The 16676-nt window shown below is 39.7% G+C and overlaps 1 protein-coding gene across 3 annotated transcripts; it reads right to left on the bottom strand.

Annotated features, from left to right (window-relative positions):
* Positions 1-2655: 2655 nt before the first annotated feature.
* Positions 2656-15483, bottom strand: acvrl1 (activin A receptor like type 1). 3 transcript variants are annotated; one of them, XM_078254993.1, is made up of 10 exons: positions 14892-15483; positions 9894-9965; positions 8192-8428; positions 7067-7242; positions 6851-6950; positions 6618-6764; positions 6224-6499; positions 5368-5565; positions 4389-4519; positions 2656-3756 (listed from the first exon to the last, which is right to left on the bottom strand). In XM_078254993.1, the coding sequence occupies exons 2-10, from the start codon at positions 9961-9963 to the stop codon at positions 3610-3612; spliced, it is 1482 nt and encodes a 493-aa protein (XP_078111119.1). In that variant the 5' UTR covers positions 9964-9965; positions 14892-15483; the 3' UTR covers positions 2656-3609. The 3 variants fall into 3 exon arrangements, with proteins under 3 accessions (XP_078111119.1, XP_078111117.1, XP_078111118.1); XM_078254991.1 differs by having other exon boundaries at positions 7037-7242; positions 14892-15482; XM_078254992.1 differs by having other exon boundaries at positions 7037-7242; positions 14907-15482.
* Positions 15484-16676: the final 1193 nt, after the last annotated feature.

Below are 16676 nucleotides of genomic sequence, written 5' to 3'. Positions count from 1 at the left end.
GGATTATCCTTGGCTTTCTGATTTAGTGTTATTTCTTAAAAACGTGCTGGTGGTGAATGGTGTATTTGAAGGAAAAATCTATTGATGGAACAAATTCCTTCTAACTTGCCAGCTCCCACTGTTATTATTAATGAAATGTAAAATCATGAAATCTCTCTTTTCATGACATAAGAAATGGGTTGCACTCATTCAGATAATGTTAAAGACAGTGAAAATAATCTGATTACATCTTTGTTGTTTTACCTTCAGTCAATAGCCCATTGTATTTATTAAACAGTAAATTATGACTACTTCTCTACATTATTGGTTTAGTTTTTATGATTATACAATGCTTTTTATGTCCTAAAGATAATGCCAAACTAAACATGTTAGGTAAATTCAGTTTTTCCCCCCAATCTGATTATTGGTTTCAAGGCATGAAACAGATAGCAACAATAGTAAGTGGTTACATGGATTTAATCTTCTAGGGTTAACTTGGTTATGCTAGGTTTATGCATTCCTGAATGAGGTTATTACTCAAGACAGGACTATTGTTCCAACCCTGACTACCCTGAACTACTGATCCATCGGAAACAAAAATGTATTCAGGGAACAAACTGGGTCTAACTGGTCAACTTCCACAGCATTACTGAAAATGTAAAATAATAAAATTGGTCTCGATGAAGATATTTTTGAAACAATGGTAAAAATAGAGAACAGATTTGATGACTGATAACATCTTGTTCCTTCAAAATGCTTACACAGGGTTAGTCACCAAACTCATGACTCTAATTTAAACGAATACTCAATTCAAAGTAGATATTTAAAGTCAGGTATGACATAGTCCTCTAAAGTAATGTGAGTGTGTGAGTGACTATGAAACCTTTTCTCTTATTATGGATGTAGGTTAGAAGGCAGCAGAGGAAGAGCTGATAGGCCTTATATTATGGGTCTTCATGCATTTGTCCTGACACCAGTATTAGGCTCAGATATGACACTGCCCATCCATATCTAATGACTGGTCAATTATCAAACAAATCCCTTGTTGATATTTTAGCATTGGGGCACTGCAGCTGTCTAATCTATATTTCCTATCCCCTGATCAAACCTGTGAAACCAATGTGGTTTGCACAAAATTCCTTATTGTTTCCAGTTTATGTCAGATGAGATAAGATAAAACTTTATTTTCTGTTCACACAGAAAATGTTCTTGCATCGACTGCTCCGACAGTCAACAGGTAACATTAAAAAACACACAAACATTAAAACAAGCATCTGTATGTACACCCAACAACATCTGACACGTCTTCAATCGCACGCTCACACAGACACACACACACACACACACACACACACACACACACACACACACACACACACACACACACACACACACAGTAAAAAAGCAGTAAAGGAATGGAAGATTGTTACATCTGTGAGCTTTGAGTCACATATCATTCTTATGATTGCCATGCTTGCAGTCCCACAATAATACACAGATTACATGTTTGGGTGGGGAGATAGGGAGCTAGATCACATATCAGATGCTGTATCAGATTTCTGAGAAAGTTACAGCTGCTTGCAGTTTGTAGTGAGAAAGTGTAAAATAATCCCGGACCTAAAGATCGCAAAAGCTCTTTTGGTCCAGATCCGTCCAGGATTTTCTCTCAGCTTAGAGACCGACCTATCTATGCCCTGCTTACACAACCAGCTGCCACTGCTTGAGAATGTAGATCAGGAAGAGGTGAATCAGGCTATAACCAGGTACATTTGGGACTTTATCTGTGCCTGCTTTTATCACCTGTCCTCTTGCTAGCACTCTCACTGATCTATCCTCAAGCCTAATTGTGTCTGCATAGTGTCCTCTGTGGCTTTATATCTGTCCATTATCATCCCTGTCCAATTTATCTCCACATTTCTTCAATGTACGCTGTCTGCTGAACAAATCCCTCTGTCTCTAGCGAGCCAGTTGGAATGATCCCACTGTGAAAACGCAGAGGGAGAAGTGAGATGGGCTTCTGCACTCAGAGAGGGAGTTTGGCCTCTCTGATACATGAACAACCCCCTGTGGTGTTAAAAATAACCAGCTCTTCATCTGACTGACCAGACAGACTGGGGCTTTGAGGGAGTATTATCTCTCTGGAGTTTGTTCAACAACCAGGCAGACAGAAAACGCACGCACGCACGCACGCACACACACACGCACGCACACACACACACACACACACACACACACACACACACACAGTAAGTAACAAGTAGTTTTGATTTTGAGAACAGATATTTCTGTCCTTTTTATAGGGATATTTATGGGATTTATATTTTCTAGTTCAGCATCTCAATACATGAGGTCAGTGTGACTGACAGAACATGTGAACATATTATCTTATCTTACATTTCATGCAAGTGACTCGTGGGCAAATATTGAATCTCCCACCTTCCCCTGACATTGATTGGAGACTGTTAGTTATACTTCAGTGTTGTGATGAAATATTTCATCACAACACTGAAGTATAACTAACAGGTCTCTAAATGAAAACCCAATCGCAAAACTGATAACTCTAAAATCTCCCAAGGAACGCTGCACTACTGTAAGCAACATGGATCAATGTTTGTCTGTTATCTGATGACCTCTAGTGGTCAATGAAAGACTTGCAAACATAAGTGGAGCGCAAACTGTTAAAAAATACAATCCTTTATTCAACATATACAATATTACATGTCTGTTTGTGATTTCCTTTACTGACCATAGTAATGGTGATGGTACGTTATTGTCCTACAGAAATGTAAAGAAATACTTAAAAAAATGTTAAAAGTATAAAAAGTATATAAAATGTGTCTCAGTGTTGAATAATAGAAAATAATAACCCTATCAAAATATATTTACAATAAATCCAATGGTGATAAATGACAACAGTTTCAATGCAGTTAGAATATTTACAACTAAATAGCTCAATGTGCAGATAATGAAGGCTCATTTTATATAAGTTAAATATGCTTACACAACAGTTAATGTGCTTCGGTATGAGCATGTTATTACTTACATATTTCCTGTATTCATAGTAAACAAAAAATAACACTAAGGCCTCCGAGTTTTCTTTGGCAATTATTGGGAAAACCCATTTGTGCAATTTTCCTGTATATAAGAGAAAGTCCAGAATGATATCCTCCTCCTCTTCTTGATAAAATGATGAGTAATTGTGCTATGCCAGAATTTCCTTTCTGTCATGACGATGGGGGATTTAGACAATTATGAATAAAACCCTGTGTGTGTAGAACAGGCTATACATTCTTTGGTTTTATTTATTCTGCTTTGGAAATACATTTTATTAGCTGAACATAAAGAAAAGAAATATAACTTGATCTTCATAGTTTTCTTTTTGGGGCCTTTTGGTTGGGCACCAGAAATATGGCAGATGAAAATTAGGCTACGCAAAAAAAAAAAAATTGCCTTGGGAGCCAGTCTAGACATTACTGCTCCAAGTCATATGGTTTTAATAGAATGCAGTGACTGTGCGAGCCATTAGCTCAAAATATGCTAATGATTTGCACCTTGTGCTGTTGGAATGTGGTGCATAATCCCTTCTGGCGTTTTCAATTGTTTGTCCCTGTTTCATCCTGTTGCTCTAGTCTAGATGTCCCGCTTGAGTTTCTCAATGCTGAAGTCACTGTCATGGTCCAGTTTGGAGAGTGTCTTCCTCACTCGCAGGGCTGTGAGGCGGGCTGGTGGGCTCTGGTACCAACACTCCTTCATGATCTTCGCAATGGCCGACAGGATCTTGACACACACACAATGGAAATTACCACCTGGCTATCCCAGTAGAATGAAACATTTGTGTCACCGTTATTATGTGTCCTATAAAGCAATGGTTCTCAAAGTGGGTTCTGGGGATCCCCAGGGGTTCTTGAAGGAGTTCCAGGGGGTCCCTAACAAAAATGGGAATCATTTATTTTCACTATAATTTCCTCCATAAGTAACACAATGCCAGATTGTATGACTATTTTGCTCATGGGTTTCATTCACTTTCTGTAAAAAAAAAATCTAAAAGCAAAAATAATATCAGGTAGGGGAGCCTGGAACAAAGTCTTATCAGATGGGGGTCCGTGGTCAAATTTGTGTCAGTTTAGGGGTCCTTGATGTGAAAAAGTTTGAGAACCACTGCTATAGAGTATGTGCTCTACATTTACCCATGTGTGAGTTGTACATCATCAAGTGTGTATTGTTATGTGTTTGCTTGCATGCCTGTTTATCTGGCATAACTGTGAAATAAGAGAATATTAAATTTGAGAATATGTTTTTGCTAAAGGTTGGAAACGGTGAGAAACCTGTGCTGAGAATTTTGTAGCCTTGGAATATATAATTGCACTGCACTGTGTGTGTGTGTGTGTGTGTGTCATCAAATGGCCTACAGGGTTGGAATGGAGCCTGTTGTGCAGACTGGGCTTCTGCTGGTCCACGCACACCACCTTCTTCATCTCCTCAAAGCTGGGATCTAAGGGCACCATGTCAAAAAAGGGAGGGCAGTACTCTTCCACGATCCCTAAAACAATTCAAAAGAGAAAAAAGACTCAGTATGTGGTTTCTTCTCCAGTTGAGCAGAATAACAACTACCAAACAGTTAAGACAAGTCTTGGTTGTGGGATTCAGTGGGTGTACTGTAATATACTATAATGTATTAAATATTGTAAGAAAACTCATTATCAACCTAATGAGTAGATAACCGTTAAATCCCTAATTTACCTCCTCATACATTTTCAGAACATACATCTCTCTTCATGCAAGGGCTGAAAAAACACACTTGGAAAACGAGATAGTCTGTGGTGGGAGTTTTGTAAAGTATGTTTGACTAAACAACAGTGCTGGGATAAAGATATCAATTCCCTGGCGACTACACTGGGATGAGATCTGAAGGCCTGCTGAGTGTGTGTGTGTGTGTGTGTGTGTGTGTGTGTGTGTGTGTGTTCAAATCTGGACTAAGTGTGTTTGTGCCCATGTGTGTGCGTGGTCGTTTGAGCATGGATGTGTGCTTGCATCTACAAATTGTGTGCACAGGCATCTGGACTATGTACAAGTGAGTGCTGACACCAGATAAGACTGTTTATAATTACTGCAGTGCTAATCATGGGAGAGGATAGTAGAGACAGACACAGACTAGGAAAACACTGGAGTGCTGAGAGACATGGGACTGACTGCCTCTTATGTATACAGAGCTAGACAGACATGACAGAGAAAACACATTTTCAACACAATGTGCCTGAGTGGATAGGTAATACATCAACTTTTAAAAGACACATTGATATATAAATATACTGTGTACCATTTTCTTCCTGAAGTTTGAATAGGTAAACCTCTAAAAAAATCTCTGCAAATGACAGGCAGTCTCCTTACCATTGACAATAGTCCTGCGGGAAATTTCCCAGAAGACCAGGCCCAGGGCCCAGATGTCAGTCTGCTTGTAGGACTCAAAGACGTCCATACGAATAGTCTCATCCAGCACTTCAGGGGCCATGTAGCGCTTGGTCCCCACGCGAGGGTTGTTGCCCACATCAAGGTAGTCATGAGACTGAGAGTGTATCACAGCCAAACCTGACGAGAAAGTAGGCACAGAGAACCAATGCAACCTTTTAATTTATAGTAAATTACAAAACTATCAAAATCAGCATGAAACCACTGTTTTGTCTCAACACATTAATCATAATTATCAGCAGAAGTTGAAAATACATACAACTAGAAGTCTAGTGCAGGGATCTTCAACAAGGGGGTCCGGGACCCCTAGGGGGTCCTCAGAGTCAATGCAGGGGGGCCTCCAAATTATTGTTAATCTTTGAAAGTTTTTTCAGAAATTGAATCCAACATATTATAAAATAATATAAATCCCCACTGCTTACTGGCCTAGGTGGTCACTAAGGCAATCCACAGATACATTTAATCCTAAGGATTCACTTTGCCACATGTATGTTTTAACATTAAAATATGATTTATAAAACCATGCCAACAATTATTAGGCTATTTTAATAGCTTAGTATTCTATGCAACAAAGGTATGTATAAAGGCTTTAGGCAGCCCTACACGTTATTTTAGACCCAGTTTATTATGCAACTTCATGTTATACATTATATGTAGTAGGGGGTCCCTGCTCCATCTCTCTTTCAATTAAGGGGTCCTTGGCTTAAATAACGTTGAAGACCCCTGGTCTAGTGGATTAATTGTGATTTTGCTGTCCTTGCTTCTACACAACCCTCACCTAGGTCAGCGATGCAGCACTGTCCATTCCGCTTTACCAGGATGTTTCGGCTTTTCAGGTCTCGGTGGGCAATAGCTGGCTTTTCCTGGGAGCTGACGATCTCAGTGTGAAGATGGACCAGGCCACAGGCCACAGACAGGCACATCCTGAGGCAGCTCTCAGGCTCCAAGCTGCTGTACTGCAGGAAGTCATAGAGCGAACCCAGCTCATGAAAGTGGGTGACGAGCCACAGCTGGGTGCTAGAATTCTTGGATGTCATGTCGGAGGCTATGAAACCTAAAGCCAGAATAGAATTTCATGATTTCAACATCTGTCTTTTTGACACTGCACCTTTCTTTTCACAGAAAACGTATCACAAGAAAAATTTCTTTTGAACTTTAATCTGCTGCCATACCCAGTATGTTGTCGTGTCGCAGCTGTACAGTATTGTAGATCTCTGTCTCTCTGAACCAGGACTGCTCGTCCCTAGAGGAAAAGATCTTGACAGCCACACTCTCCCCCATCCAAGTTCCCCTCCACACCTCCCCATACCTGCCTTTACCTGGAAACAGAGTGATACAATTACACGTTTGCAAAGTAATAAACAAAACCGAGCATAGAAGAGCAGCAGTGGTGAAGGAGACTGACCGACACACTGGACAAGTGAGATTTGTCTGGCCATAGTCCTTTGGACCAGATAGGGCAACCCTGTCCCACTCCCTGAAGTACAAAACTCATCAAAGATGTCCTGAGACAGAGACACAGAAATAATTCAAATGTGAGCATTGAAAAACTTGAACATCTTTTGATAGTATTGTGCTTTTTGTCTCCTACGCCGTATGTGGGGTCATCTCCATCAGGAACCTTGAGCATGGTGACATCATGGTCACCATGGACATCATTTCTGCCATGTACACGTCGGAAGCGCAGGAACAGCACCAGACCACACATGCTGGCAGTTGTGATTAACAGCAGCAAAGACAACGTGATCCACAGCTCCGGACGATTGCGCTCTGGGGGCGTTGTTGTCGGCTCTCCATCTAGATACACACACCCATTCAGGCACACACACACACACACACACACACACACACACACACACACACACACACACACACACACACACACACACACACACACACACACACACACACACACACACACAAAATACATTTTCGTTGCGAACATTTCAGAACATTGAGGAGGAGAGGTTTGGAATTATTTTTGATTGAAGTTAAACACGCTAGTAGCAAGACATTCAGTGCATCATCAGTCCAAAAAAAAGGAAAGCCACACAGTATGAATTTGCTTAAACTGACCACAAGGGGGAACCAGTTACTATCTAGAGCAGGGATCTTCAACAGGAGGTCCGGGACCACTAGGGGGTCCCCAGAGTCACTGCAGGGGGCCTGCAAATAATTGTTCATCTTTGAAAGTAAAAAAAAAAAAAAAATAATTAAAATGTCTTAACATGAATCCAACATATTATTAGCACATATAAATCCCCACTGATGATAGGCTTACTGGACTATAGGTAAGGTAGTCACTAAGGTAGCCATCCACAGATACAGTATATGCTGAGGATTCACTGTGCCGCATGTATGTGTAACTTATAAAATCATGCCGACAATTATTATTTTAATAGCTTAGTATTCTATGCACTAAAAAGGTATGTAAAGGCTTTAGGCCGCCCTACACTTTATTGTAGGCCCAGTATAATATGCAACTTCATTTTATACATTATATGTAGTAGGGGGTCCCTGCTCCATCTCTCTTTCAGTTAAGGGATCCTTGGCTTAAAAAACGTTGAAGACCCCTGGTCTAGAGGGAAGCTTTGAATCCCATTCATACAAAGTAATGCAGGATGTACACTGAACTGTGACTGAGAGGGCTTAATGACACTAAACTAGGAGACTCCATTCCACAGTGGTCAGATTCATGGTGATGTTAAAATTTTTAAAAATCAAAAAATATACTTTGGGTACTGACTAATGTTTGGAGGGGGAGTGGTGAAGGTGTTGCACAGATTCTCTCTGCAGCAGTGCATAAACAAGCGTTCAAATTTGCTGTAGCACTGCTCCTTGTAGTTAACTTTGGAGAAACAGCCCCTCTCCTCATGGCCGTGAACCCAGGAGTAGAAGCAGATGTGTCCTTTGCAAGTTCCATTCGTGCATGTGCCTTTGCCATTCTCGCATGTACACAGCAGCTTCTCATCGTCTTTGGAATCTGAAGCACAAGGAAGTGCAAACAGACAGTGTTGACAAAAAGTCTTACACGTCAATAGCAAATTGAGAAACCTACGACAGTTGATTGATCTGGGAAATGTAAAAGAAAAGCAAGGCCAAACACACAAATCATGGGTAGATAGATGAAATGCAAATTATACTGTGAGGTTGTAGCGCAGTTATGGATAAGATCATTTAAAGAAGATGAAAAGTGTAGGAGTCCATGGTGAGTGTTAGTATCAGTCTTTAGTCTGACCCCCTGTCCTGACACAGAAGAAACTGGTTGTAGATGGCAGCTGGCATAATGTCTACACCATAGACTGTATAATATTAATGGACAAAGCATCCGGTTCAGCAAAGTGCTGCAAATGCGGAAGTGCCTTAAACCTGCATTCTATCTAAATTCCAGCAGGGGCAACACATGCGGTTGCAAAAATAGGTCGGTTTCTGTAGAAGTCTATGAGAAAGTGATCCACTTCTCACTTGATTTATTACCTTAGTAAACATGTTCATAATGAGTTTATGGTCTCAATTGCTAGTTTAAGTCTTCTGCAACACAGAATGATGTTCATTTTTTGAATTAAGGTCTCGTTGATTTTAAAATTGCCGATAAAGCGGGGGGGTGTTTTAGGGCGTGGCTATGATGATTGCCAGTGAAAGTGTGTAACGTAATGTAGAGTGTAAGCAGCAGTCTATGGCTCCTCCCTCACTCCTCCTCTTGTCTAAAATCGTCACATCCGCAACCAGGATGGCTGTGCCCGTAATGGCAAAGTTGACGACTCATAGCAGATCTCCACAAACCAATGGGTGACATCACACATGCTCTGTCCATTAATATTAACAGTCTATGGTCTACACATAGTGTGTGTACATGGAAAGGCACAAAGACCTGCAGCAAAGGCATTCTTATGAACACAATTCTGTCTGCAACAATTCTCTACCGAAAGGACATTTAATCTACAAGGAGTAGATCTACAGGAGTTGAAAAGCAAGAATCCCTCCATCACAAATTATAAAACAACAATTTTTGACCACTAGGAGGCAGAATTACTGTAAGCTGTCTGACCACCTGACACATGTAAGACCAATATTCCTGAGCCTTTTAGTTGTGGTTTGGTCCACCATTACCTGAGTTGATATTTGACTGTCTTTACCAGTCACTCATTTACTCTGCATTTCATGCCAGGTAGGTAGTGTACAGTACACTCTGCCTGTATGAACTTTTTTGCTTGAAACAGCTGCCTATTGTTTTACACTGGAGGATTGGTGAGAGCCATGAGAATGAACCATACAGTCTATGTTTCTCCTGCCCACACAAAGAACTAAAAGCTGCATACTGACTCTTCTGCCACGCTAATGACCCTTTCATATTAGAGTCATGTGATCCATGTCAAAAGTTTTCTTCAATGGAGCTTTAATTGAATGGAACTGAATGCTCTTTTCAACACTGAACATCATTAACTCACCTGCATGAATAGCAGAGATCCACAGAAACGCCCCAACTAGCACCACTGTCAGTAGAGAAGAGCTTTCCATCTCTGTGAAACAGGAACAAAAATTAATAACAGTTAATATAATCAAATGTTGATAATAGAATTAGTGTTGTCTCTTTATTAGAAGCTGTCATAATAAGAAAGATATTCAATTTGGGGCATTATGGAAAAATAAGGCACTGACATTTTAACTGCTATGTGATTGGGATTTACATTCTGTAACTTAATAGTGTCTATGAGGAGTTAAGCAGTGGTTAAAGTCTGGACTCTTTGGCAGAGGAAGCTATGAGGTCAAAAACAACAGTCCGAGGACCCAGCCTGTCTGCCTGTGTTGTAATTGCATTGGGTGGGAAAAGGGGGCTTAGGGGAAGGAGGCTGTAACAGCACATCAGAGTGTTTGTGTATTTGTGCTGAGACTGCGTGTGGCGCTGTGCTACCCAGGCTCCAGGCCTGTTGACTCTTCAACTGCCTTGCGCAGAGTAAATATTGATGGCTACGCTTCCTGCCATTGAGTGGCCCCACCCGGCTGGCTGGCGAGACTCAGGTCTGCACATTGTTTTGGGCTGAACTGCAGAGGGTCACGCAAGCAGAAGGGCCGTCATACACAACTCTGCCTTTCTCACTGCTGAAGCATACTATAGTCTGTAACTTGACACCCAGGTAAGCTTAGACATGTTACATTTAATTTGAAGTAACCAAAATGTAGATGTAATGTTAAAACACTGTATCTACTGTAACATATCCTACATCATCATTACATTGCTACATACACTGTGCCAAATATTAAGTAGGTAATTGAATGCACATGTTTCCTAAAAGCCTCTTAAATTTTTTTAGGTTCTGTGCACAGTTTAGACTATATTCTTGATTTAATTTCAATTGCTTTTTGTAATCTTGCGGTCTCCTTGCCACCAAGACATTGAATATACCATGAAAATGGTGATTATTTTCTTTTTGAACATTGAAGAACTTACAAACATAAGCATACAATGTATCTGGAGGATGTACATTCAATCAAATACACAAGATAATATAATATTCTACCTTAAGGAAGACAGGAACCATGAATAAATACAAATAAGTAAAAATAAAATGGTGATTTATTTGCCATGCTTATAACTTTCTCTTTTAAAAAAAAGCACACAATAAAACAAGAACCCACATAAACCCTGAGGTCTTGCACATCTTTTGGAAAGGCTGTTGTTTGAGAGATAAGAGTTAGAAGTTTAGCTGGCTGTGGTTTACCAGGGTCTGTTGGCAGCTTCTTTAATCATCAGTGTGAGAGTGTGAGGAAGAAATGATTCTTGCAATGTGTATTACATGCAAGACCTGATGTCTGTCCTGTAACCTCTGAGGTGGGTGGGGCTTACAACCACATCTGGTACTTTAAGATATCACTGGCTGCCCAAAGAACAACGCAAGATTTGAATGTCTTAATAGAAATACATTTTGAATGCACGAGTATCTTCTAAGACCACAACAATATTCCAAAGAAAACCACAGGTCACATTGATTACTTGTAGCCCAATACATTTTATTACCCTGAAGGCAGAGATTTATGTTGTGAAAAATTCTACCAAGATGCCTAACACTAGCCTGAGATCAGAAACCAGACTAATGTCAATTAAGAGCAGGCACTGTTCTGAAAACTCGTGAGGTTGAGGAAATGTGGGCGAAAATCATTCTTTACTTGAGGAAAACCTATAGTACTGTATGCTTTAGGGTTGTAATGTCTCATTCATTGGATCAGTTACAGTATGAGAATTGTGTTGTAGCTGAAAGCTATTAGTTACCGAATCAAAACCTCTTTTACAAATCTAATAAAAAAAAGCTAGTACAGAGTTGTGAAACAAATTGAATCACCAGCCAACAATTTACATCTCTATCTAGTATGCTTAAGGAAAACGAATCACACCAGTTAGATAGTCTGTTCCCACAACTTACAGACATAAAATAATAGAACACTTAATCAGATTCAACCTGGAGAATTCTGACTCTGGTGAAGTCCTATCAATATCAAGTTCACTTTTTTTCAGACAAACATGTTAACCTGTTCTGTTTGGCCATAACTTCAGACTCAAGCGGTTCTTCAGTATGCTTATTACAGTAAACCGACTGATTACTGTCCTACATTACATAACAAATGTAATACTTCATGTGTATCATGTGTATATTAAAATGGAAGTATGCTTTCTAAAATAGGCATATTTTTTAGATTCGCCATTGCTTGCTGCAAGCACAGCATGTTTTATTATCAAATATTCTTATGGAAATCCTACCTCATGTCTCCCACAGCAAATAGCTCTTGAACTGCACACATCTGGCAGTGGAACTTGTACGTCAGCACAATACTACGGATATCCTCCTTTAGTTTTTTTTTTTTTTTTTAATTTAACATTTTTTATAAATTTCTTACTGAAAAATATGGCACAACGGAATATACATTTCAGTGCAGTAATGAGAGCCACAGATAAAGGGAAAGAGTAAACCCAATAGTCATTGTCTCAAGCATTATTTTGTGTATCTCAGAGGTCAACAAAAAAGAAAGACATACTTTGCTTCTTTAAAAAAAACATCTGTACAAAATGTAAACACATAAATACAAAAAGCAAACATAATACATATTTCAAACACTTATCCTCCTTTAGTTTTGATGCATCTACAGATATATTTAAGTACAAACTACAGGAAGCCATCACCTTCACCATTTCATTAAGTTGTTTCAAATGTCACTGAGGAGCAACCAGAGGAGTGAAAGTGTTTAACATGCATATCTGTATTTTTTCTGATCTGACCCTTTTTAAGTTCCAATAATGTTTTACCTGTTTTCTTTCAAAAGCATCTATTCTAAAAATAGATATAGCTGGCTTTCTTGAAAATGAGTACACATTCTCAATGGAGTTTCCCATGTTAATCAAAGTGTCAAATCAAATGTAAAGTCTCTGCTGAATAAGATTTCCATTTCACATGAGACATCTGATAAAAATGTCTGACAAACTATCTTTAGAGCTTCCTGTTAGCTGTGAGGCTCCAACTCAACAGATGAAACCACCATCAACTTTAGAACCTTACCAACAGAAAAAAGCACTTCCTGTCATGCAGTCTACATGTCAGTGGTGGTTTATCTGTGGGTTCAGTGGAGGCATAGCCTAAACACAAATCCACCCACAGAATGAACTTATTCCCAGAGGAGGAGCATGACTGTGTCTTATTTCTCTAGCTATCATTTTTATCATCCTGACATAGGATAAAGCAGTAATCACGCCCTCCATCGTAGGCAGCCTGACTTTAGACTCCAGCACACTTCCTCTCTGAGGTTTCTCCTGTTTCTCTCCATTCTGTCCAACGCTACACCCTCTTGACCCAAGGGGAAAAGATCCATTGTCATCTCTTCCTCTCATCTACAGAGCTTTAACTCTGGGAGGCAAATCTCTCATTCCATCTGGATGACTGTGTGGTTATAGTGGTGGATGGTGGGGGCATGGCATAGCAGCCTCCAACAGCCCCTCCAATGGGCCTCATCACACCAAAAAGCCCTATAACTCTGTCTCTGGAAAGTAACTTTCAACAGTGTTACTGTAAAAGCTTATATTATGTTATTTAAATGGCAAATCACATACAGTTATGTTTAATGACATAGCCACACATGTATCTCTGTGTTTTAAGTGGTAAAAACCTTTTGCGACTGTCTGCTAGTTACTGCGACAGACTGATTGTATCTTCATTTCACAGACAAAGCTAGGCTTGGCAGACTTTATGGCTCAATTGCTGTCTGCATGCTCTCACATGCATACCTACGATGAATGCATGTCCGGGGAAGAAAAGGACATATATACCTCAGACATACTGTGCACACAAATTGTTCTTTGCTCCAAAGTACTTTGTAGAAGAAATGAAAGTGAGAATATGTAGGTGTGGGAATGAGTATAAGTGACACCTCATGTCATGGACCAACTACAGCACCCACCTGACTTCTATCATAACCTATACACAAAAAGGGCAAATGTCTCCCCTATGTGTGTGTGTGTGTGTGTGTGTGTGTGTGTGTGTGTGTGTGTGTGTGTGTGTGTGTGTGTGTGTGTGTGTGAGATGGGTGAAGTAAAGGAACAAGTAAACAATATGCAGGGGGGAAATACAGCTATGATTCATGTTTAACAGACCAAGATCTCCACATCTGTACATTTCAAGAGGCATGAACTTTACACCCCAACATGTTTTGAAAGAAGGACCTTGCCACAAAGTACAGGCCAGTGGTGCAATAAGGATTTAGACAAAAGTAGCCATTAAACAACGTGAAAGCACTCCATTACAAGTAAGCTCCACATCCATATCATGACCAAATGTGCTTGTGGTATCAAAAGTAGCCATTATGCAGCAGAAATGACCCCTGTCAGTGTTATATTTTAACATGTATTATATAATTTGATGATTATTACTGATGCATTTATATTTAAGCAGCAGTTGAGTTATGTAACTGGTTGAAGGGGAGCTATTTTTAACTACTTTAAATCCTGCTACTTTAATATTTGCCTCTGAAATGTAACAGTAGTGGAGAGGTTAGCAGAATCAAGTGGAAATACTCATAGAAATACCTCAACATTACAAGTACAAGCTAAATGGACTTCAAGGTAGCCTACTTTCCACCTCTACACTGAATAAAGGCCTATAATTCATTCTATTTAATTTATTATGGCTGCCCTTAATCGTATAAATGAGAACAATTAGAAAACTTCATCACAGGAGATGGCTTTAAGAACATAATTTACTGATGTTAATTTGTCTTTGGGTCAAGTAGGACACTTCTTGACACCTGTCCTGTTCACATCTGGAAACACGTGTGTGGCGCTGCCAAGGGTGACTTAGCGTCCAGTGTTAACGTTAGCTATAATTAGCAATAAGATGGTTAGAAATCACAGCACAGCATAAAACACCAACAGAAAGAGAAAATGAGGTTTGACACCATCAGCCTACCTGTGTTCTACTCGCCTTTTAACTTGACAGCCGCAGATGCCAAACGTCTCCCATATCAAAGTTAGCCGAAGTGTCCCCAAAGTATTTCAAGTCAAAAGTAGAAGATTTAAAATACAAATGGCTCCATTTCAAGAGCGGAGAAAATCGTTTTACGTTTCGTTTAAACGGCTCAATTGCAGATGTTCACATCCTTTCCTGCTTCGGTGACAAACAAACCGCCGTTTCTCTGAAAAAGTTGGTCCGCAGTTCTTCCTCTTTGCTACTTTAAAATTTAAAACTGCCCACTCGTTTAACAACAAGTGATACTCTAGCCTACATGTGGCAGAAGTGAAATATAAAAAAGGGCGGTGTCCTGGCAGGACGACAAACAGCGGGCTGTAGGCTATCTCATCTCGGTCCAAATCTGCGCTGATAAACCGACAACATCGTCGTCGGTTTAGACCCAGACCAGACTCTTTCCGCTGTGAGAACCTCACAAGTGAAAGCTCTCTGCAAGTCCACTCCCAGTAAGTATGATGTTTTTGTTGTTGTTGTCTATAGTTCTGATCTAAAGGCAAGATTACAGATTTTAAAGTAGGCTAGTATACACAGCTTTGTCCCACCCCTTATTGTCCCGGACAGGGTCTGGGGCCTGGAATGTGTTCTCATAGCGGTTTTCCTGTTTCTTTCTAAACCTCTCATTTTCCTTTTCCCCCTGTGGATTGCTGTCTGCACTGCACTGACAGGAATGTGCTTCAAATACCCCACCATATAGCCTAATCATATTTCTGTGTAAAGCAATAACTAGCCTAACTAACCCACTTTGCGCCTTCCATTTTTTATCCATAATCCTATTTTTAAGTTCAGGGGCCAGTGGAGGCTTTCTCATGTATTTTAGCAACAGTGATGAACTTAAAGATCCCCTCCAGACATTTTTTTTAATTTTCATATGAAAATTCTTTGCTTGGAATAATAATAAGTGTCTGATATGTTTTTTCCACAAAAAAGTTTAATTACCTTGTAAAAAAAATTACAATTACAATACAATCACAAAGATCTCCGTTTCATTCTCTTTGGCAGCACCTATGGCGATAAGCAGTAATTGTAGGTGTGTTTTTGGATCTCACTTCCTTTTGCGCACTTTGGCGCTCTTATACTTAGTCACCTTACTTTCTGCTTTGCTACATCATAATTACTACGGCCACTATAAAAGTAAATGTGAGTCGTAAATGCATCTTGAACAAACGACTTATGGTCCATAAGTTATGGCGTTTTTTGGCAGAGGGCAGTCTTGAAACTGCACCATTCTGCACAGTGAAGGTAAAACATCCATGTAAAGTAACAATAAGCACAACACATTTCTGAGTGGAGTGGGATTTTAGGATTAATTTATTTCTATTATTAACTACTTTATACTGCTAATCTGTTTGTAATGTATTCAGTGAGTATTGTAAAGCTTATATATCACCTCAAATTAAAGAAAACACAACAGTGCTCAAGTGCCTTTCTGTTACGGCAGTTGTGGCAGTCAAAGTGTCTCTTAATGGTAAAATACATACATACATACACATACATTATTCTCTTGGATGCCAGATAGACTCAGCTGTCTGAAAACACTTCATTCAGCAGAGCCTGAGAGAGATGTCTTCATGTCTGTAATATAAATTCCCCCTCCCTTGTTCTCAGGCTCTGTTATCTCTCAATTTTTGGCTTACGGCTGAAGAAACAGCTGGAAGCTCTCACGTCAGCTTTTTCTTTTTTTTTTTTTAAATCTCTGTGATTCAAAGAGCCATATGTTCTTATTCC

Source organism: Sander vitreus, chromosome 7 (genome assembly GCF_031162955.1).
Source record: "Sander vitreus isolate 19-12246 chromosome 7, sanVit1, whole genome shotgun sequence".
Lineage (NCBI taxonomy): Eukaryota > Metazoa > Chordata > Actinopteri > Perciformes > Percidae > Sander > Sander vitreus.
Note: the sequence above shows the minus strand (reverse complement) of the source record. Positions and strands in the feature narration are given on the sequence as shown.

Bases quoted from the DNA above. Each gene is read 5' to 3' on its own strand.
- acvrl1 (XM_078254991.1), bottom strand. From the start codon at position 9,963: ATGGAAAGCTCTTCTCTACTGACAGTGGTGCTAGTTGGGGCGTTTCTG. The intron at 8,429-9,893 runs GTGAGTTAATGA...CTTGTGCTTCAG, and splicing joins GATCTCTGCTATTCATGCAG to ATTCCAAAGACGATGAGAAG. The intron at 6,951-7,036 runs GTAGGAGACAAA...TCTCTGTCTCAG, and splicing joins GAGATGACCCCACATACGGC to GACATCTTTGATGAGTTTTG.